The sequence below is a fragment of the Dipodomys spectabilis genome, unplaced genomic scaffold (genome assembly GCF_019054845.1).
Source record: "Dipodomys spectabilis isolate Male_0828 unplaced genomic scaffold, ASM1905484v1 ptg000017l, whole genome shotgun sequence".
NCBI lineage: Eukaryota > Metazoa > Chordata > Mammalia > Rodentia > Heteromyidae > Dipodomys > Dipodomys spectabilis.
Window position 1 is genome coordinate 21,075,927 of NW_024870694.1, and position 21,003 is coordinate 21,096,929.

At 51.5% G+C, this 21,003-nt stretch overlaps 2 protein-coding genes across 4 annotated transcripts; one reads left to right on the forward strand and one right to left on the reverse strand.

Moving 5' to 3' along the window:
* The first annotated feature begins 209 nt into the window (after positions 1-209).
* On the forward strand, positions 210-7,262 carry Alg3 (ALG3 alpha-1,3- mannosyltransferase). Of its 3 annotated transcripts, none has more exons than XM_042668704.1 (9): positions 210-422; positions 3,088-3,187; positions 3,281-3,428; positions 3,546-3,706; positions 4,404-4,524; positions 4,932-5,137; positions 5,288-5,364; positions 6,713-6,857; positions 7,020-7,262. In XM_042668704.1, the coding sequence occupies exons 1-9, from the start codon at positions 227-229 to the stop codon at positions 7,180-7,182; spliced, it is 1,317 nt and encodes a 438-aa protein (XP_042524638.1). In that variant the 5' UTR covers positions 210-226; the 3' UTR covers positions 7,183-7,262. The 3 variants fall into 3 exon arrangements, with proteins under 3 accessions (XP_042524638.1, XP_042524640.1, XP_042524648.1); XM_042668706.1 differs by having other exon boundaries at positions 212-385; XM_042668714.1 differs by lacking the exons at positions 3,281-3,428; positions 3,546-3,706 and having other exon boundaries at positions 212-422.
* Positions 7,263-7,349: 87 nt separating this feature from the next.
* On the reverse strand, positions 7,350-20,769 carry Vwa5b2 (von Willebrand factor A domain containing 5B2). The gene is made up of 19 exons (XM_042668703.1): positions 20,625-20,769; positions 20,371-20,541; positions 17,563-17,782; positions 17,225-17,382; positions 16,548-16,679; positions 15,546-15,670; positions 15,045-15,200; positions 14,278-14,388; positions 13,982-14,190; positions 13,787-13,898; positions 13,118-13,303; positions 12,450-12,621; positions 12,048-12,361; positions 11,477-11,666; positions 11,034-11,381; positions 8,725-8,862; positions 8,561-8,641; positions 8,259-8,458; positions 7,350-8,171 (listed from the first exon to the last, which is right to left on the reverse strand). The coding sequence occupies exons 1-19, from the start codon at positions 20,761-20,763 to the stop codon at positions 7,626-7,628; spliced, it is 3,708 nt and encodes a 1,235-aa protein (XP_042524637.1). The 5' UTR covers positions 20,764-20,769; the 3' UTR covers positions 7,350-7,625.
* Positions 20,770-21,003: the final 234 nt, after the last annotated feature.

Consider the following 21,003-nt stretch of genomic DNA (forward strand, 5'->3'; position numbering starts at 1 on the left):
AAAACTTCGTCTCTGCTCATCCGCCGGAGGAGACAGATGCAGAACAAATCCGTCTTCAAGGGAGTACGCTGGATTCTGGCAGAACAAATCCGTCTTGAAGGGAGTACGCTGGATTCTGGCGACTCGAGTTTACTAGGAGTGCGACGCCACGAGCGGGAGCGGAACCTAAGTGTCCGTGGGTTGGGTTTCCGGAGAGGTAGGCCCACGACAGCGGCGCACAGCCAAGATGGCGGCTGGGCTGCGGAAACGCGGCCGGGCGGGTTCCGCGGCCCAGCCGGCGGGGATCTGCAGACAATGGCTGCACCGCGCCTGGCAAGAACGGCGCCTGCTGCTGCAGGAACCGCGCTACACGCTGCTGGTGGCCTCCTGCCTCTGCCTGGCAGAGGTGGGCATCACCTTCTGGGTCATTCAAAGGGTGGCATGTGAGTGCGCCGGATGGGACAAGTGGGGAGGGCGGGAGAGCCGAGCCCTTAAGTCCGACCTGTGTTCTAGACCCAGAACTGGAAGCTCGACTCCAGAGCCACTCATTCATCAGCAGCAGACTCATGGTGCTCACCCGAGCCCCAAGTCTGCTCGCCAGAAAATGCGACCTTAATCCGGCTCCCGGGATCAGAAATCCGGCCAGCTAAGAAACCAAAACTGGAAATCAGTTCTGTTCCAGAGTGAACACAGCTGCTGCTATTTGTCTCTGTGTCTTTGGACACGTCACTTCCTCTTCTAGATCTGCTTTTATCTGTTTAATTATTAGGTCTTGAAAATCTTTCCTGAACTGTACCTTCTTGGGGGAGTGGGGAAGGAGAGGGTCGGTTGTGGGGCTTGAACTCAAGCCCTGGTTCTGTCCCTGTGCTTTTTCACTCAAGTCTAGCACTCTTACCACTTAAAGCCACTTCCAGTTTTCAGGTGGTTAATTGGAGATGAATCTCATGGACTTTCCTGCCTGGGCTGTCTTCGAACTGTGATCCTTAGATTATAGCCTCTTGAGTAGCCACCGGCATCCCGCAGACTACAGCATTTTCTGGCCATTAGATGTTATTGGGTTGCTCCCTCTTGGGGCTGAATTTAAACATTGGGCTTGTCTCTCAGGTTTCTTGTGGAAGAGGATTTATGCAACATGTATTTATTGAGTGTTATTTACTTGTCTAACATTATGTTGAGTAGCAGAGGGACGCTGGATCTGAACAAAGATAGGAGGCAGTTTGGAAGTTGGGATGCTATAAAGGACATAAATGGACCAGATCTAGCCCCTCTGGTACTGTACAATTGTAACTCCACCACTCTGGAGGCTAAAACAGAATGATTTCAAGTTTAAGGCCAGCCTGAGTTACATATCAAGACCCAGTCTAAAAGAAAAAGGAAAAAAAACAAGTATCAACATAGGTATTCAGGGAATTTCATTCAGTAGTTAATGGGAACTAGATAGGTTAGGATACAAGGAAAAGGGAGAGAGAGAACACTTTCAGGAGAAAGAAGCCTTTATGAAAAACCTCCAGCCAATGGGCTGGGAAGGTGGCTCAGTGGCAGAGTGCTTGCCTTGCATGCCTGAGGCCCTGGGTTCGATTCCTCAGCACCACATAAAGAAAAAAGCAGGAAGTGGCGCTGTGGCTCAAGTGGTAGAGCGCTAGCCTTGAGCTGAAGAGCTGAGGGACAGCGCCCAGGCCCAGAGTTCAGGCCCCACGACTGGACCCCCCCCCAAAAAAAAAAAAGCCTTCCTGCTGGGCCTCATGGCTCAGTAGCCCTAGTTACTCAAGAGGCTGAGATCTGGGGATCACAGTTTGAAGGTAGCACAGACAGGGAAGTCCCTGAGACTTTTCTCCAGTTAACAATCAAAAAGCTGAGTGGAAGCCAGGCACTGGTTGCTCATGCCTATAACCCTAACTACTCAAGAAGCTGAGATCTGAAGATCACAGTTCAAAGCCAGCCCAGGCAGGAAACCCCAAGAAACTCTTATCCAATTAACTACTCCTCCTCCACCCACCAAAAAGGCAGAAGTGGCACTGTGGCCCAAGTAGTAGAATGCTAACCTTGAGCAAAAAAAGCTCAGACACGCTGGGATGTAGCTCATGTAGCATAGTGCTTTACCTAGCAAATGCATTGTCCTGAGTTTGATTCCTAGTACCAAAAAAGAGAAGAAAAAAAGGCTCAGACAGCGCCCAGGCCCTGAGTTCAAGTCCTAGAACCAACACACACCCCAAAAAAAACAAACAATGGAGCTGTGACTCAAGTCACAGCTTTTTACTCAAACCTTGAGTGACAAAGCTAAGGGACAGTACCCAGGCCTGAGTTCAAGCCCCAATTCACATACACATAAAGTCAGAAGTGGAGCTGTAGCTCAAGTAAGGCCCAAGTCTTGAGCTAAAAAAGCATAGGAACAGTGCCTAGGCCCTGATCAGGTTCATGAACTCAGGGACTGGCAAAAAAAAAAAAAAAAGACAGTATTATGGATAAAAACATGGACCCCCAACTCCATCCTTTCTAGCTCACTGATCTTTAGGCTCCTTGTTCTAAAATAGTAATAATAGAGATTGATCTTTGTCTCCAGAGCCTTAAGGGATAATCAAGGTGTTTTAATCAGAGATGTGATAATGATTTGTAGTTAAGAAAGCTTCCTGTTGCAGCATAGAAGATAGGTTGTATTGAGGTGAAAGTAGACTCTGAGAGACTTAAGAAGAAGGCTATTATATTGTTGAGGCTAGAGATTTCTATTAGGCTATTACATTGTTGAGGCTGGAGATTTCTATTAGACCCAAAATTGGGAATAGTATAGAAGTATGAGCTACCAGGGATATATAGAGTGAATAGACAGGACAGAAGATAGGTGTATTAAAGATGTTATTCACGTCTCTGGTGCTATTCATGGAATCCAAGAAGGAGAGCAGATTTGAAATGAGAAGGAAAATCCGTGCATTGATTTATACAGCATTGAGTTCTAGGCACCTGAATTCGCCCAGAGAATGTTATATAGGCAGATCAGGGGTGGTGATGGAAGAAGCTTTGAGAATGAGCCAGAACTCTGTGCTCAGAAGCATGGGGTCAGGGGCAGACATGTTCTGTGCTAAGAACTAACCAGACTATCTTGTCCTCTTTCAGATACAGAGATCGACTGGAAGACCTACATGACCCAGGTGGAAGGTGTCATCAACGGCACATATGACTATACACAGCTGCAGGGTGACACTGGACCACTTGTGTGAGTGGGGATAGGAGGTTCAGGAAGGATGTGGAGCTAGCTGGGTACTAGGCTGGTTGTCCTGATGGAGGCTCATATTCTCTCTCTTTCCAGCTACCCAGCTGGCTTTGTATACATCTTTATGGGGCTATACTATGCCACTGGCCAGGGCACTGACATCCGAATGGCCCAGAACATCTTTGCTCTGCTTTACCTGGCTACCTTGCTGCTTGTTTTCTTAATCTACCACCAGACCTGTAAGGTGAGTCCATGCTGCCAAGACCAGAGGACCCCAACCTGAGAGGATGGGTGGTGAGGATGGCTCAAATTTAGGTAACTGACCTTATTTCTCACGGTGCCCTTTGTGGCCTCTCCTCAGGTACCTCCCTTTGTCTTTTTCTTCATGTGTTGTGCTTCGTACCGCGTCCACTCCATTTTTGTGCTACGACTCTTCAATGACCCAGTGGCTATGGCACTGCTCTTCCTCAGTATCAACCTTTTCCTGGTCCGGCGCTGGAGCTGGGGCTGCTGCTGTTTCAGGTCAACACCCCTTCCTTCTGGCCTCCTCTCTTACTTTCAGCATTTCCATCTCTTCCCCAGTTTTCTGCAGCAGAGGGAATAACCAGATAACTTTGGTCACTCAGGGCCTCACCAGGCAAGTCTAAGATCTGTTAGGAAGTCCCTGTCCCATTGGCTCCTGACCCCCACTTCTCCACACACTCGTATCCTGTCCCAACCTCTCCCACAATTTCCATTGTTAACTTTAAGTTGATCCTTGCACGTTCTAAACATGTCGCTCAGTATGTGTTCATTCAGTCTAGACATAGTTTGTGCCCACTCCAGGTTTCTGTGGGCTTTTTTGTTTTTGTTTTTGTTTTTTTTTTTATCAGTTATGGGGCTTGAACTTGGGGCCTGGGTGCTGTCTCTGGGTTTTTTGCTCAAGACTAGCACTGTACCACTTTGAGCCACAGTGCCACTTCCAGTTTTCTGGTGGTTGATTGGAGATGAGAGGCTGTGACCCCCATATCTCAGCCTCCTAAGTAGCTAGTATTATAGGCATGAGCCACTAGAGCCCAGTGTTCTCTAGCTTTTTTCTAAGCTACTTGACCTTCTCTAGTAATTCTGAATGTGGGTCCCAACCTGGAGGAGTTACTGTGGAGACAGTGGGTATATCTTTCCATAGGGGTACACAGCCCTGGGGCTGATCTTCATCTTTCCTCTCCCTTGTCCACTCCAGCCTGGCAGTCTCTGTGAAGATGAATGTGCTGCTCTTTGCCCCTGGGTTGCTGTTCCTTCTTCTCACTCAGTTTGGCTTCCGTGGTGCTCTCCCCAAGCTGAGCATCTGTGCTGCACTTCAGGTACCCCTCCCTCACCTTCCCTTATGATGAAGACTACATCTTGTCAGGCCTTCCATCCCATGAGACTTCAAAGTGAAGAAGCAGTTTTGGAGTTGATTCTGAGCTGGACAGCCACTGTCTGTCTCTGTACTTTAGTTCCCATAGCTCTAAAATAAGGTTATTAAGCCAGCTGACCTCTGGAAGGCTTCCTAGCTCTCCTGTGTAGACCTTAAAGCATTATTAGGTGCTTCTTCTGTTTCTTAGGTGCCTGCTGAGACCTGTGGGTAGCTGTGGGGATGACTTTTCTGCTGTTCCTGGTGGAAATTAGGGAACCTCTGGGGCCTTGGCCCTACTCCTGCTCCCTCAGTGATTAGTATGGAGTCTGGGGCAAACCTTGACAGCTCTGCCAATGTCACACTCATCCCCAGGTGGTGCTGGGACTGCCCTTCCTACTGGAGAACCCCATTGGCTACCTGTCCCGCTCCTTCGACCTTGGCCGCCAGTTTCTCTTCCGCTGGACAGTGAACTGGCGCTTCCTGCCTGAGGCTTTCTTCCTCCATCGCGGCTTCCACCTCGCCCTCCTGGCTGCCCACCTTGCCCTGCTCTTGCTGTTTGCCCTGTGCAGATGGCACAGGTGAGATTGGTGCGATACCATGGGTAGATCTGGGGGAAGGAGTGAAAGATCCTTAAGGGATACTCGGGGGAGATGTTAAGCTCACAGGGCTGAGTCTTCAGTTGGCCTCACAATGGGGGCTTGATGAATGTTTGAATGGCTTCTCCCCAGGACAGGGGAAAGTATCCTGTCGCTGCTGAAGGATCCCTCCAAAAGGAAGGTCCCACCCCAGTCCCTCACACCCAATCATATCCTTTAAATTATTGGAAGGTAAGTCTTGAACTCCCCTGGTGCAGATGGAGTCTCAGTGCCATTGACCCTGGGCAATTGATGGCCTGGGAGAGAGAAGGGGAGTGTGTTTATAGAGCTCCATTCTTCAACAGATACTGCACCAAGCACCTTACATGTTGAAGTAATTTTTTTTGTTTGTTTTTGTCCATTGTAGGGCTTAAACTCAAGGCCTGGGTACTGTCCCTGAGCTTCTTTACACTCAAAGCTAGCATTCTACCACTTTCAGCCACAGCGCCACTTCCCATTTTTGAGTAGTTCATTGGAGATAAGAGTCTCAGCAAAAAGAAAAAAAATAAAAATAAAAGCCCACAAAACAAAAGAAATGAAGAACTGGATTTTTGGGGCTAGGAAGTTGGCTCAGTGGTAGAGCGCTTGCCTTACATGCCTGAGGCCCTGGGTTCAATTCCTCAGCACCACATAAGCAAAAAGAAAAAAGCTGGAAGTGGCGCTGTGACTCAAGTGGTAGAGCGCTAGCCTTGAGCTGAAGAGCTGAGGGACAGTGCCCAGGCCTAGAGTTCAGGCCCCACGACTGGACCCCCCAAAAAAAGTCTCACAGGGACTTTTCTGTCCCAGTTGGCTTCAAACTGCAATCTTCAGATCTCAGCCTCCTGAGTAGCTAGGATTACAGGTATGAGCCACTGGCACCAGCTTGAAGTACATCTTATTCTTAATTCTAGGTATTGAGCTAACATTATGAATACTGGGACTGTCTGTATTATCTGCCTGGTACTATCCTAAGCTTTTCATACATTCTAACATTTAAAGCTTACAAAAAGACAGTAAGGTAGGGAAGTACTCTTTAATTTTGTTGAGGGCACACTAAGGCTTTAAGAGATTAAGTAATTTGCCAACGGGCTGGGAAGGTGGCTCAGTGGTTAGAGCGCTTGCCTTGCATGCCTGAGGCCCTGGGTTCGATTCCTCAGCACCACATAAGCAAAAAGAAAAAAGCCGGAAGTGGCGCTGTGGCTCTAGTGGTAGAGTGCTGGCCTTGAGCTGAAGAGCTGAGGGACAGCGCCCAGGCCCAGAGTTCAGGCCCCACGACCGGACCCAAAAAAAAAAAAAAAAAAAAAAAAAAGGTAATTTGCCAACTTCACTTCTAGTAAGGGATTAAACTCATTAAGCCCATGGTCCTCGGTATTGTCTCCTTCTTAGATGGCTGAACAGGTTCAGAGAGGTAAACTTACTTGAGGCACATATGTAGAAAAAGCAGACAGAGCCAGGATACTCTCTGACCCCCAAAATTTTTCCATTCTATTTTGGAATCCCCAACCTCAACTTCTACCCTTGACCTTAACTATCATGTACAGATTGTTTCTACCCTCTTCACCTCCAACTTCATTGGCATCTGCTTTAGTCGTTCCCTTCACTACCAGTTCTACGTGTGGTATTTCCATACTCTGCCCTACCTCCTATGGGCCACGCCTGCACGCTGGCTCACACATCTGCTCAGGTACTGGCTGGGAAAACCTGTGGGAATGGAGGGAGGAGCTCCTCATCCCAAGGTTGTGGCAAGGTGGGGAGGTGGAATTAGGGGTATGTTTAGGCCTTGAAAAGCCAAAGGGTTGCAAGCCTTGAACTTGAATGAAACCTGGAGCCTCTTTCTCATCTTCAGGTTGCTCTTGCTGGGACTCATCGAGCTTTCCTGGAACACGTACCCATCCACACCTTGCAGCTCTGCTGCCCTGCACATATGCCATGCTGTCATCCTGCTACAGCTCTGGCTGGGCCCGCAGTCTTTCCCCAAGAGCATCCAGCCCAGCAAGAAAGCCCACTGAAGTCCAACCCTTCTCCTCAAGGCCAGGAGGACCTGGGTGTGATGGACTCTGTGCTCTTCCCAATAAATCTTGCCAAGTCCTCTGGGCAGCCTATGTGGAAGGTAGTGAGCTGGTGCCTGGAGCAGGCTGTGAGGAGCATATACCTGGCAGATGAGTCAGGGAGTCCTAATAGGCACTTTATTGCATAGGATTTGTGGACCATGGCTCTCTTTCCCTTTCACTATGCTGCCGAGAACTCAGCAAACATGGGAAGAGCCATGGAGTAGAAAGAAAAGGAAGAGAGCTTAGGCAGGCACTTTTTGTGGAGGTGAGAAGATTCTGGGGAGGAGATGAAAAGCGATGGGGGATGGGCTGACACCAGCCTATCCCTTCCCAGCACCGAGAAGCCAGCTCTGGGTGGCAGTGACATGAATGTGGGGGGCGGGGCCCAGCAGCAGGCAGCCTCATACATTGGAAGGGCTGTAGCACAACAGGTGTAGCTGGAGGTTCTGGTCCCAGTGACGGAGCAGGAGGAAGAGCCCTCGAGCAGCCGCTTTAAGGGCTGCCAGGTCAAGCCCATCTGGCAGGTGTTGGGCCCGCAGCCAACTGTCAGCCTTAGCTGCTGTCAGTTCCCACTCGCCAAAAGCAGCAGCACAGCGGTGTTCCAGCCACGCAAGAGCCACAGCTGTGGCCCAAGTGCGGCCCCTCAGATCTGAGTCACCAGGCCTCTCTGCCCCCTCAGAGGCAGTGTCCGAGCCCCGCCCACTATCCACCTGGGCTGGGCCTTCAGAGCCTGAGCTAGGGGATGGGCTGCAGGAGGCTGTGGCACTGTCACCCTGGCCCACACCAGGGCCCAGGAGTGCCCAGGGAGATGAGGCCGAGGTGGGACTGAGGCTGGCTCGGTGGGCAGCAAAGGGTGAGGCGCGGCACAGGCGCTCCCGGGGGATGCACACGGCTGCACAAAAGGGGGCATCCAGGCGGAAGGAGCCTGGTGCCTCCTGCAGCCGCACCTGAGGAGAGAGGAGGTGGGGGGGAGAAGCGAGCTGAGTTGGCACCCTGGCCCTGGCAACGCCACCCTCCACCTCCCGAGTCCTCACCAAGGGTAGGTAGTCATGGTCACTGCCTTCTCGGTTGCCCTCACTGGCCTGGCCTTGGTGGGGACCACTGAGTCTGCCACGGTGACCCAGACTGAGTCTAGAAGGAGGCTGGAGAGGCAGGTGGCGAGGCCCCTGGGTGGGAATTGTGGGCTCTCCCGAAGCTGGTTTGGAGGTGTCATTTTGGTCCAATTCTCCTGCACCTAGTGGAGAGAGCCTCCATGAAGTCTTACAGAGAGCTGGTCAGTACCCACAGTTGATCTCAGCCAGCTGTGCCCTCCCATTCTCCCACATTTGAGCAGTACCTTCAGAGCAGATGGCTGTGGGTAGAGGTGCTGCATCTGGATGGCCCTGAGAGGTAGAGTTGCCTGGGGGCTCAGGTGGCTCTGCCAGAGGAAAGGGGTCAGATTTGTCCAGAAGGAAGTAAAGAGAGCCACACTGGAGAGAAGTCAGCAGAGATGAGCCCTACCTGAGCTCTGCACCTGCAGGATCCCAGGCAGGACCTCCCTCGTGGCAGCATCCACTGCAACAGGACAGGTGAAGCAGGAAGGGGCAGAGCTGACCTTGCTTGTCTGTAGGGCTCGGAGCCAGGATCTCCGGGCATGGCCTGTGAATCCAACCAGCATGCTGAATCCTCATTCTTTACAGAGGGCTGCATAGGAAAACAGCAGCATCCCTTCTCCCCTGCAGCTTGTGCCCACCCACTTTGTGCGTGCTGCTTCTTTTCCAGGCTTGGACCTAAGGGTCTCAAACTCATGGTTACTGGTGTTCTACCACTTGATCCATGCCTCCAGTGTTTTACTGGTTAACTGGAAATGGAGTTCCACAGACTTCTCTGCCCCAACTGGCTTTGAACCATGATCATCTGATCCTAGCTTCCTACGTATCCAGGATTATAGGTGTGAACCACTGATGCCCAAATCCTGTTCACCTGTGAACTGAGTAAAATACCTTCTCAGGCTCAGGATTAGCTCAAATTCAACTTTGTTAAGAAGGTCAGATTGGACCAAAAACCTCATAGCAGAGCTAGAAAACCCAGACCACTCAGAAACTCAATAATCTAGACACCACCCAGAGGTTTCTCTCACTCCCAGTGTTGGACATCAAACTGCTATACAAACTTGAGCGATGCCTTGATCTCCTCTTGATCCTCCTGTGTTCCCCTCCCAAGTACAGGAATATACCACCTTTTCCTCTACTCATTTCAGCACTGTCCAGTAGAACTCCGCAGGTATGGAAATGTTCTATATCTGCATGATCCAATATGGTAGCCACTATGTAACATGACTAGTGCTACTTGGGAACTGATCTCTTTTTTTTTTGAACTGATAATTTTTTTCTTTTCTCTTTGGCTGTACTACAGTTTGAACTTAGGGGGGGTTCTCTATCACTTGAGCCATTCCTCTGGCCATGAACTTAAGTATTGAATTTTATTTATTTTTGGTGGCATTGGGCTTTTGGGTTCAGGACTTTTTGCTTGCTAGTTAAGTGTTCTAGTGCTTGAGGAACTCACATACACACATACATACATACATACATACAAACAATATTTTTTACTTGTGGCAAAATAGATAGATAGTCTTGCTTTTTTTTTTTTTTTTTTGCCCAGATCCATTCTTGGAATGCAGTCCTCCTACCTCTGCCTCATAGCTTGAATTACAAACCTACACAACTGTACCCAGGTTGTTGTTGGGTTTTTGTTTTGTTGTTGATTTTTTGTGGGTCGTGGGGCCTGAACTCTGGGCCTGGGTGCTGTCCCTCAGTTATTCAGCTGAAGGCTAGTGCCCTACCACTTGAGCCACAGTGCCACTTCTGGCTTTTTCTGCTTATGTGGTGCTGAGGAATCAAACCCAGAGCCTCATGCATGTGAGGCAAGCACTCTACCACTGAGCCAACCTTCCCCCCTCCCAGGTTGTTTTCTGAAATAGGACTTCACTTTTTGCTTGGATTGTCCTGGAATCATGATCCTCCTGATTGCCACCTCTTCTATAGATAGCATGACAGGCATGAACCATCACACCAGCACAACTAATTTTAATAACCTTTTTGGGTTTTTGTTGTTTGTTTTGGGTCAGTCACGGGGCCTGAACTCTGCCTGGGTGCTGTCTCTGACCTCCTTTGAATGAGGCTAGCATGCTACCACTTTGAGCCACAGCTTCACTTCTGTTTTTCTGATGGTTAATTGGAGATAAGTCTCATAGACCTTCCTGCCTGGGCTGGCTTTAAACAGCAATCCTCAGATCTCAGTCTCTAGTAGGTGGGATTACAGGCGTGAGCCACTAGTGCCTTGCTAGCACTGTTAATTTTTTTTTTTTTTGGTCCAGTCATGGGGCCTGAACTCTGGGTCTGAGCACTGTCCCTCAGCTCTTCAGCTCAAGGCTAGTGCTCTACCACTTGAGCCACAACGCCACTTCCAGCTTTTTTTTTTTTTTTTCTACTTATGTGGTGCTGAGGAATCGGACCCAGGGCCTCAAGCTTGCAAGGCAAGCACTCTACCACTGAGCCACCTTCCCAGCCCCATTGTTAATTTTTGCAAGGTACATTTCCCTATGTATTGGAAGTTGTCAGATATGGGCCTGATGAAGTATATAACTTCATGGAATGCATCTTTAATACCACTTCATTCTTGAACTATTTCATTTTCACTTTTTCCCATTGCCTTGCCTAATGCTTTACATTTATTGTCAAGGTGGTAAACTGTCTCAATCCCTTGTGAACAAATTGAAATAGAGAATGATCCTCTGCCCTGATTCCCAGCTGGACCCACCAGCTACTTACCCCGATCAGCTGTGGTCTCACCCCCTCCTCGGAGAGCTAGCTGCTCATTGTCCCGGACCACAGAGGCTGCTGTTAGCCGATGGAATGCTTGGTCCCACGCAGCTTCTCTTGCAGGGCATGCTGGAGACTGTGAGCTATCCCCAGGCCCCCAAAGTGTCTCCAGCCCAACACCCACATCCCAGCACATAAGCTGTTCCCCACATAGGCCCCGGATCACCACATGGCACCGCGGAGCCTGGGGAGGCAATGGTACTGCTGAAGGGACTGGTTCAGATGACGCAGCTGTGAACAAGAAGGGTGGTTCCATCAACATGTCCCAGTCCATGGGGGCTGGGGAGAGCAGGTTTCCTGGCGAGAGAAGGTGGCAGAGGTGGTGCTCTGGGCTCTATCTTCCCTTGGCTTCCTATAGTGTCAAGGAATCTAGTTTCCCATCCAACTCTTACCTGACTCATCCAGGCCCTGACCCAGCTGCTGGCTTGGTTCAGAGCCTGGCACATCTGGTACTGCACCCAGAGAAGGATGCCGAGGTTGTCCAGGGGCTGGATTTGCCCGGCCTGGGGGAGATGAGAGACTTCGGCCAGGCAGGGCTGCTCTGTGCCGACGACCCAGCACCTCAGCACTCAAGGCTCCTGCCTGCTTGTGCGATACGGGGTCACTGGTCAAGGAATGCATAGCTTCTGCCATCTCACATAAATACACAACTAGCTACATGCCCCTTGTCTGTCTTCTACTGACCACAACGTTGTTGCTTAATTGTATCTGTGTTTGTCTTCTTTGCTCTCCTAGCTTCTAGTTATTATTCTGGACATGGTTGTTAAGTTCCTGACTCACTCTGACATAGCCTTTCTAACTCTGAGCCCTATAATACTATATCCCTGTGTTCATCACTGACTGTATTGTGTCATAGTTTACCCATTTATCTCTCTGGCTAGACTTAATGGTAAACATTGCACAATGTCTGCCACCCAGTGGGTGGTAAATAAATGTGTGCTGGATATACAGTATGAGTCTCACCTTGAATGGAGCCGGTGGGGGTGCAGGCAGGGGGCAGGAGCGAGAGCCTGCGGGTTCTACCCAGGCCAGGCTGCGGCAGCCCTGCTGAGAAGGGGGATCCAGAGGAAAACTACCCTCTGGAGAGCCAGGGCCTTGGGAACCTGGGGACTCGCTGCTGCCTGTGGAGCCTGGGCCTGGTTCAGGGCTGGCAGAGCAGTGGGTGAGCACATACTGCTCCCGGATGTATGACGACTGGAAGATGCGCCGCCATATGGCTGTGTCAGAGGAGGGATTGGGTCCAGGGTCTGTGACTGGGTCCGTGAGAGCATCAGTATCTGCAGGGAGGCAGGAGAATAGGCCCCATCCCCAACCCTTTCCACTGCCCTCTCCCAACAAGCGACACACGTATGCCAGGGCACTCACTCTGCTCTGAGTCCCCAGCAGCCCATGGGCTAGATAGGTCTGCAGACACAGTGCCTGTTCCAAGTGGCTCTGAGGTGCCTGTGGGATCAGTGCCAGGACTGGTGACAGATGGTGCCTCCTCTGGGGATGGGAACACAGAGCCACCCAAGCTTTGCCAGCCAGGCTCTTGGCCCTAGAGAGAATGGCAGTGGGGGAAAAATTGATTGTAGCTGTACATTGCCTCCTTCAAGCAGGATTTTAAGATGACTCACATAAGAGGTAATAAAACAAATAAACCAGAAGTGAAAGATCAGTATTAAGAAGGAAGGAACAAGTATTTAACCATAGGGTTAACAGAAATGCTGGGGAGGTTCGCTTTAGGCTTGGCCCTTATTTTTCTGCAGCCAGGCAAAGAGTCATGCTATGTATTATATAGCTCTCATAATGAAGAAGGTATAAGTATGTTGAGCTCTCCTAGGATGATATAGCTTTTGTAAAGAATAAATAATAACTATTTCTCAAACTTATACCGCTCACTGGAAGAGTCCATGAGGGGAGTCACCGTAGGGGTCCCAGTGTGATCTCTGTGGGACCCTAGAGGATAGTAAGGGCACCCAACAGAGATATGGGAAGGGAAGAAGAGACTTCAGCCACCCAGACCCATCTACTGCAACCGAGACCAGGCATACCCCTGGAGGGCGGGGCCGGAAGCCGTCCACCCTCAAGAGTGAGCAGTAACCGAGCAGCTGGTCCCCAGGGTAGAGTGCTGGGATCTCCCGGGGTGTCAACAGTGCCTCTACAGCATCAGGCACAAACCAGTCCACAGAGATGTCACTCAAAGCTGGCTCCAGTGCCTTCCGCAGAGCCCGCACCAGCTGTGGAGAGTGGCCAGAGGAGGAGCAGAAGGATGGACAGAGCAGGCAGGCTGCCTTTGCCCTGATGCCCTCTGCTCTGCCCTGGATGGAAGGAAATCAGGGTCAGGCTGGGGGCAGGAGAAGGAATGGTGGGGATGGAACTATAATGGCACCGAGGGCTACGTCATCAGGTTTGGGCTGTCTCCTGGCCTTACCTTTGCCATATGGAGATGTGGCTTGGCTCCAAGACATAACAGTAAGATTTGGGAGGTGGACAGAGACTGTCTCCCTGTATTTTTGGCCTTCTGCAGCCCCCAACTCCACCCCCTGCTCCCCAAATAGCACCAACAGTTCTTCCCCTGGTTGGGACTTCAGGGAGAAAAGTAAAGAGAAATCCTGGTAGGCATGAAAAGACTCCCAAGGCCTCTGATGGGCTCTGTTTCAGACTTGATGTGTAACATGGAAGAACTTCTAGTAGAGAACAGGGCTCAGGCTCAAACTTACCATGGGCTGCAGCCGCTCCCCAGTCCTCAGGAAGAAGGCCTGGCCCCTGCTGAGGGCAGACAGACCCTGTAGCAGCTGGTGGCAGCTGGCCCCCAGCCCAAAGGAGAAACACCTGACAAGAGAAGCAACTGACTTTGTGGAGTCTCTTAGAGAGAAGAGCCAATTTTAGCCACCTGGCCCTGCCCCACTCCATACCTGGCTGCTCCCTTGTGCCACCTCATGAGCTCCAGGGCTTGCTGGGTGGTAGCTGCCATGGATGAGGCAGCAGTGAGCAGGAACAGCTGCCGAGGGTAAGCCCTGTGCTGGGGTTGCCCCAAAGCCCAGTCCAGTGCAGCAAGCACATCTGGAGGATCACTCACAGCCTGCAGGGTCTCAATGTGCTCACAGACCAGCTGCACAGTGTCCTGGAGGAAGAAGGCTCAAGGTGTACCCAGCTGGACTGAAACATCTCCCCGAGAGCCCCCGGTCCCCAAGCTCTGGCCCACACTCACATCACTGCAAGGCCGGCTCTCTGGGAAGAGTGGCTGTACCGATGTCCCAAACGTGGCCAGGTTGACAAGTGTCTGAGATGGAAGGGACTTTACAGCCAAAACCAGGGCATCCTAAGAAGGGCCAGGAGGCCAGGGAAGGCAACATAAGATGGACTCTGGTAGAAAGCACTTGCTTTCCCCAGGCCATGATTAAATTGGGAGAGGCTCAGTGCAGGTGAGAAAGACTGGGCAAGTTTTTGTCCTTGGGAGAATGAGGAAGCCTCCGAGTGTGTGGAAGCCTGAGCCTCTGTGACTAGCTTGCAGAGTGTGACTTTTACTTCATTGTTATTATAAAAAACGATATGCAGAGGGATTACAATTACATGAATCAGGTAATGAGTATATTTCCTTTTGTACAGTGTCTTCCCTTCCCTCACTCCCAGAGTATGCCTTTTGGACTCTAGAGAGGCATGAGTATGTGTGAGTATAAGGGAGGCTGAGATCGTGTGTGTGTGTGTGTGTGTGTGTGTGTGTGTGTGTGTGTGTGTGTGTGTAAGAGAGAGAGGGAGGGAGAGGGAGAGAGAGGGAAAGGGAGAGAGAGAAAGAGGGAGAGAGAGAGAGAGTGTGTGTATAGGGAGTGGGAACCACCTGAGCAGTTGTCTTATAGTTCCTTCAGAAGCTGACATGTTAAGCAGCAAGGTGACTTCTGGCTTGGAGCCACTGCCACAGCCCCCCCTCAGTCTGCTCCCACCCATACCCATGGCTGCCCCACACCGAACCCCACAGGCCTTGTGTGCTATGCTGCTGCCATCCAGCAGGAAGAGGAGTTCCCGGGTAGCTGTGGCCAGGTGGCCAGGTCTGGGGCTCAGGTCTGGACAGAAGCTCAGCACCAGCACAGGGTTCAATAGGATATCCTTGTGGAAGCGTCGCTGCAGGAACCACACCTGAGGGCAGGAGCCCTGAGTTAACCAGGGTCAGACTTGGTGCAGCTGCATTCAGGCTGGGCCCCATGGTCTGGATCTTTTCCTAACTGATCAATCAGAGGGGGCTGTTTTTGCAGTGATCTGAACAAAGGCATTGGCTGTAGTCTGTTCTGACCTTCATTCTCAGTTGTAGCCCAGAGGGTCTTAGGCTTTCCGAAACCAATACTAATCTGTCCTCTGAGCCTTATTGAGAAGAGGCCCCCATTGTCCCACCATGATCCTGGGATCCTGCCTGCCTGCCTGCTCCTCATACACAGTAGCAATCAGCACTGACACCAGCAGTCAGGTCAAGAGCCCATAGCCAACCTGCCGGTCTCCATCACTGTCCCTCCGCTGCAGTCTCTGGAAGTCCCGGCGGGCTCTCACCCGGGCCTCATATTCTGCTGAGCTCAGGCTGCCAGCCTCCAGCATCAAATGTGGCTGATGGGGCTCTGAGAAGTGGGAAAACAGCTCTATCAGGGGAATCCCAGCCTCTGGGTCCTGACTATTCACTCCCTCTGTCTCTCTTCTTTTCCTGGTGGAACTGAGGTTTCAATTCAAGAGATTCTAGCACTTACACCATGCCTCCAGCCTTTTCATGTTAGTTTGGTTTTCAGATAAGCTTTTGTACTTTCTTTCTTTCTTTTTTGTTCTGGTACTAGGGCTTGAACTCAGGGCCTGGGTGCTGTTCTGTAGCTTTTGCACTCAAGCCTAGCACTCTACTGCTTCAAGCACCATTCTATGTTGAGTATTTTAGTGGTTAATTGAAGATAAGACTCTTATAAAGACTTCCCTGCTCAGGCTGCCTTCCTAACCTGATCCTCAGATATCAGCCTCCTGAGTAGCTAGAATTACAGGCACAAGCCACTGGCACTCAGCTAGATTTTGTATTTTTGTCTCAAACCAAGCTCCTCTAATGTCTTCCATCCTAGTAGCTGGGATTACAGGTGTGCTCTACCATACTTGGAATTAGCCCCTGTCTTCAGAGGATCCTACAGCCTCCCTGTGCTACAGGACCCACTCTCATCCATCTCCCCTGAGACCCAGAATCTATACTTGGAAACTGTTCTAGGGGCTGGGAAGATGGCTCAGTGGTAGAGCGCTTGCCTTGCATGCTTGAGGCCCTGGGTTCGATTCCTCAGCACGACATAAGCAGAAAAAAAAAAAAGCAGGAAGTGGCGCTGTGGCTCAAGTAGTAGAGTGCTAGCCTTCAACTGAAGAGCCCAGGCCCAGAGTTCAGCCCCACTACCAGACCCAAATAAATAAATAAGAAATTAAACTGTTGTAAGCAAGCTAGAGTGGGCCCATTTGTATGCCTCAGTCTCTCACCACTGGGATACAGCAGGATCTCCAAGGTCCGGTCACATCGGTGGCTCTCTGCCAGCGTGACACAGATGGTAGTTGCAGAGCTGGCATGAGGAGGGGCATCTGCTCGCAGGGCGTGAGAGGGGCTCTCCAGGCCTGAAGGACAGGGAGGGGGATGGTCATTCACTCAAACTAAGACCTTCAAACCAGCACTAAGAACATAAACCGCCTGTCTTCCCACATGTCAATGGCTACAGAAAGGGACCATGGATGGTGCGTCTCAGCTCTGATTCTGGTCTGTTGGGTCAGCTGAACGAGGGAGGAACTGTCTGCTTTCAAGGATTGAGATGGGTTGTTCCCAGCACTGTTCCCGGGTAGCAAAAGGGTTACAGTTCAACCAATCAGCATCCTCCCCAAGCTCTTGCACAAAGATAATCCAATTCATCACTAGGACTGGCCCCACCATAAGTATCTCTCTTGCCAATATTTGAGATATAAACTATGTACTACTGACATGGGAGGTGTAGAAGTGGGTAGGGGATAGTCTCACTATTAGATTTGAAGTTCCTAAGACTTAGATCCTTGTCTTCCCTTTGTCCTCGGTTCCTCTCATCCCTGAGACTTGAATTCTTTCCCAGTCTACTACACTGGGAGGGGTAAATCAGACCAGGGGTAGGTCAGGCCAGGCTAGATGCACCCACCTGCCAGCAGGCATGGGCCGGTCACCAGCATCTCAAAGGAGAAGGTATAAGGGGCAGGGCAGCGGGCAGGGCCTGAGAACACATCCGGAGGGACAGCTGGCTCCTCCCAGGCCAGCCCTTCCTCCTGAGGGCTGCCTACCCCGAAGCAGCTGGTGGGGCTGGAAGGGAGCATGAGGAGGGTCACCAGGCCACTATGAAAATCCCTAACCCCTCTGGCTGACTGGCCTCCACCCTTTCTCACCCTGTCCATCCCCCAGGGCATCTTGCCAAAGCCCCCTCACCCGCACTAGACCCAGAGAAGCCGAGGGAGGGACGAAGAGAATCACCATAGGCCCAACCTGTCGTCACAGAGCCCCGGAGGCCTGAGGGGCCCTGGAGGGCCTGAGGGGGCCAGTGGGGTGAGCACAGTGGGCAGAGCCACACGCAATACCCCATCAGGCCTGGAGGGCAGCTCCTGGCTGCTGCACAGAGTCACTGTCATGGTGCCAGCTGCAGCGATAAGGCCGGTGGGCAGCACCAGCGTGGACCGGGCCTGGGCCAGATCCAAGACAAGGTGACCTGTGATAAGTGAGAAAAGAGGTTAGAGGGGCTGGCAACAGAGGGGCTTGGGAAGACAGAGGTGAGAGCGGGCACTGAGTAAGAAAGCCTGGGCAAGTGGGACTTTGCATGGCTGGCAGGACATTGGCTAGAGCATTGGTGATACAGGATGGGGGTAGGAGGCGGATGATGGTGGGAGAGGCAGGTTCTGGTTGTTTTCGGGCAAGGGTACAGTGACATCATGGCTAAGGGAAGACTGAAGAAAAGGGAGCATATCCATTTCCAAGGTTCTGAAGGGACCCAAATGCTCTCCCTCTCTCCCTGACTCTTTCCCTCACTCCAATCTTGGAGCACCGTCATCTTAAAGGACTCTTCCCTCACAGGCTGACACCTCCCTCTGGCCTGGGATCCATTCAGCTCACAGATCCCCTGCTCATGAATGGCCAGAGACTCCCCAGTGTCCACTAGGGTGGCTCCAAAGGTTTCTACCCCAGAGAGGCCTCGGTAGCAATCTTCCTGGAAGTAGGCTAGAGGACATAAAACTACATATGTGCACAAACACACACTTCATTTACATTGTAGGTTTATTTAAGGATTGGTAGAGTCAGTAGCCAACACCACTGCTACCTAAGGAGTCGGGGCCCCAGACCACCTTTACAGACCCATCTTACCTTATTTCCTGACAAAAGCATCTGCTTATCCTATCAAGAAACTTGCTGAATAAATGAAAGGGGGAAGTAAGGTAAAGGGCAAGGAAAGAAGGAACCAAAAAAGGGGCTTCCACCCCAGCCAACTAAGACCTGATACAGTAGATTGTCTCAGTTCTGTGATTGCTAATTGTGTCTGTGGAGACCATCAATCCTCTTAGGAGCCTCCATTTCCTTCTCCACAAAATGGGAATCATACTAACTCTATCTCAACATAGGAGAATAAATAAGATCTGCAACACACCCAACATATAAGTGGCTGTTATTATTAAAAAGAACATAGACCACACACATTATTTATCTCTCCTGGATTCAAATGTGGCTTCTACCAGTGCCTGAGCTCTGCAAAAAACAAATCACCACAAACACGAAGTATTGCATTACCATTAGCCAGTATAACCTACTTACAAACCTTTGCTCATACCATCACCTCTACTTTTTACTTCATCTAGTCTTACCTTCCTTTAACTCAACTTTTGGCTCCCCCTCCATAAAATACATTATTGAGGCCTGAGCCCACAATTCATTTTTGCCTCTAACCAATCACCTGCTAGGCTTAATTCAATTTTTGACACCACTAGATTCTGTCCTCTTAGGGATGTTAAGACCCCTGGGCAAGAGTCAAATGAATAATGGATGAATAAAAGCACAAAGCACAAGCTGCAATATTCCCAGGACCCTGGGCCAGGTTCTGTGTGACATGCAGGGACACAAAATCCAGTCATAAGCTTAGGAGCCAATGCTTCAGGGGGAGAGACAGACATGCAGACCCATGACAATTATTCCTCTTAATAAGTGCTATAATTTGGTGGCAAAAATGCTAGGAAAACAAGGAAAGTGTGTAATCAATTGTTTGTGGAGGAATAAAGGAGAATTTCCTAAGGAGTGTCATTTGAGTGGATCTTAAAGGGCAAAAGCAAACAGGCTTGTAAATCCTTGCTACTCAGGAGGCTGAAATATGAGGATCACTGTTTGTTTGTTTTTTTGGGTCCGGTCATGGGGCCTGAACTCTGGGCCTGGGTGCTGTCCCTCAGCTCTTCAGCTCAAGGCTAGTGCTCTACCACTTGAGCCACAGTGCCACTTCCGGCTTTTATCTTTTTGCTTATGTGGTGCTGAGGAATCGAATCCAGGGCCTCAGGCATGCAAGGCAAGCACTCTACCACTGAGCCACCTTCCCAGCCCCGAGGATCACAGTTTGAAGCCAGCCTGGGCACAGAAAAATCTGTGATACTCTTATCTTGGATTAACTACCAAAAAGCCCAAAGTGGAGCTGTGTGTGGCTAAAGTGGTACAGTTCCAGCCTTGAGCAAGAAGAGCTTAAGTACAGAGCCTCAGTTCTGAGTTCAAGCTCCAATACCGGTATCACCCACCCACAAAAAGTACTAGCTACACCCTGGGAAAATAGAGCAGGGAGGTGTAAAGGGACCTATAGTGAGGCTCTGTGTGTGTGTGTGTGTGTGTGTGTTGTTTGGGGGTGACTGGGGAATGAGGACCTAGGGTAATAATGCATCAAGTTTACACTAGATCCAGAAGTTAGCCAGTCCACGTGGAGTCTAGCTGAAAAAGTGCAGATTCTAAAAGATGAGGGGCTGCAGGGGACTTAGGTGCACGTGTGTGTGTGGTGTGTGTGTGTGTGTGTGTGTGTGTATGGTGGCCCTTTTGCCCCACCCAGCAGAGACTATGGTGGCTTGGGCGGAAGGGCCCGGTAGTGCCAGACAAGCTATGAGCTGCCTGCTGTCTGTCGGGGAACCTCGGGCCAGTTGCCAGTCCACAACAGTTGGGAGGAATCAATGAATGAAAGAGAAAAGAAAGCAAAAAAAAAATCCGTGCCCGGAGGGCGGCGGGGCGGGGCCGGGAGGGGGCGGGGCCGAGCTGCGGGGCGGTCCGCGGCGCGGGGCTCACCCTGAGCGCAGCGGCGAGGCGTCGAGGTCCCCAGCGCGGGGCCCAGGGCGCGACAGCAGGCGGCCTGCGAGCGGCGCCGGCTCTGCAGCTGGAAGGAGACGCGCCGTCCAGCGGCCTCGGCCTCGAAGCCCGACACCACCTCGGCCTCGGCCAGCGGGTACACGAACACGCCTGCGGGGAGGGGCGGGCAGAAGGCAGCGTCGCAGGCCGCCCGGCCCCAGCCGTGCCCTCCCCCCCAGCGCGCCGGGCCTCACCGTCCACGGGCTGCGGCTGCGGGTTGCGGTAGGTGAGCCTGGCCCGCAGGCTGAGGCAGGGTCCGTTGGCGCAGGCCCGCACCCAGGAGTCGGTGAGCGGCAGCGGCGTCCAGCTGGAGGGGCAGTAGAGGCCGGGCATGGTGCCGGGAGGCCGGGCCTGCGGGGCCAGGGGCTTCGTGAGCCGAAGTGCAGCACGGATCGGGGCGCCCCACCCCGTACCCCTGAAAACCACTTTCCAGATCCTAACTCGGACGGGCAGTGCGGGCCGACCGGCGGAGGTCGCCAGGCTGAGCCCGGGGCTTCCCCCGGACGACAGGTGGCGAGGGGGAGATTAAAAAAGGAGGTGCAGGCATTGCGAGGGGGGGCATCCTCGCCCGTT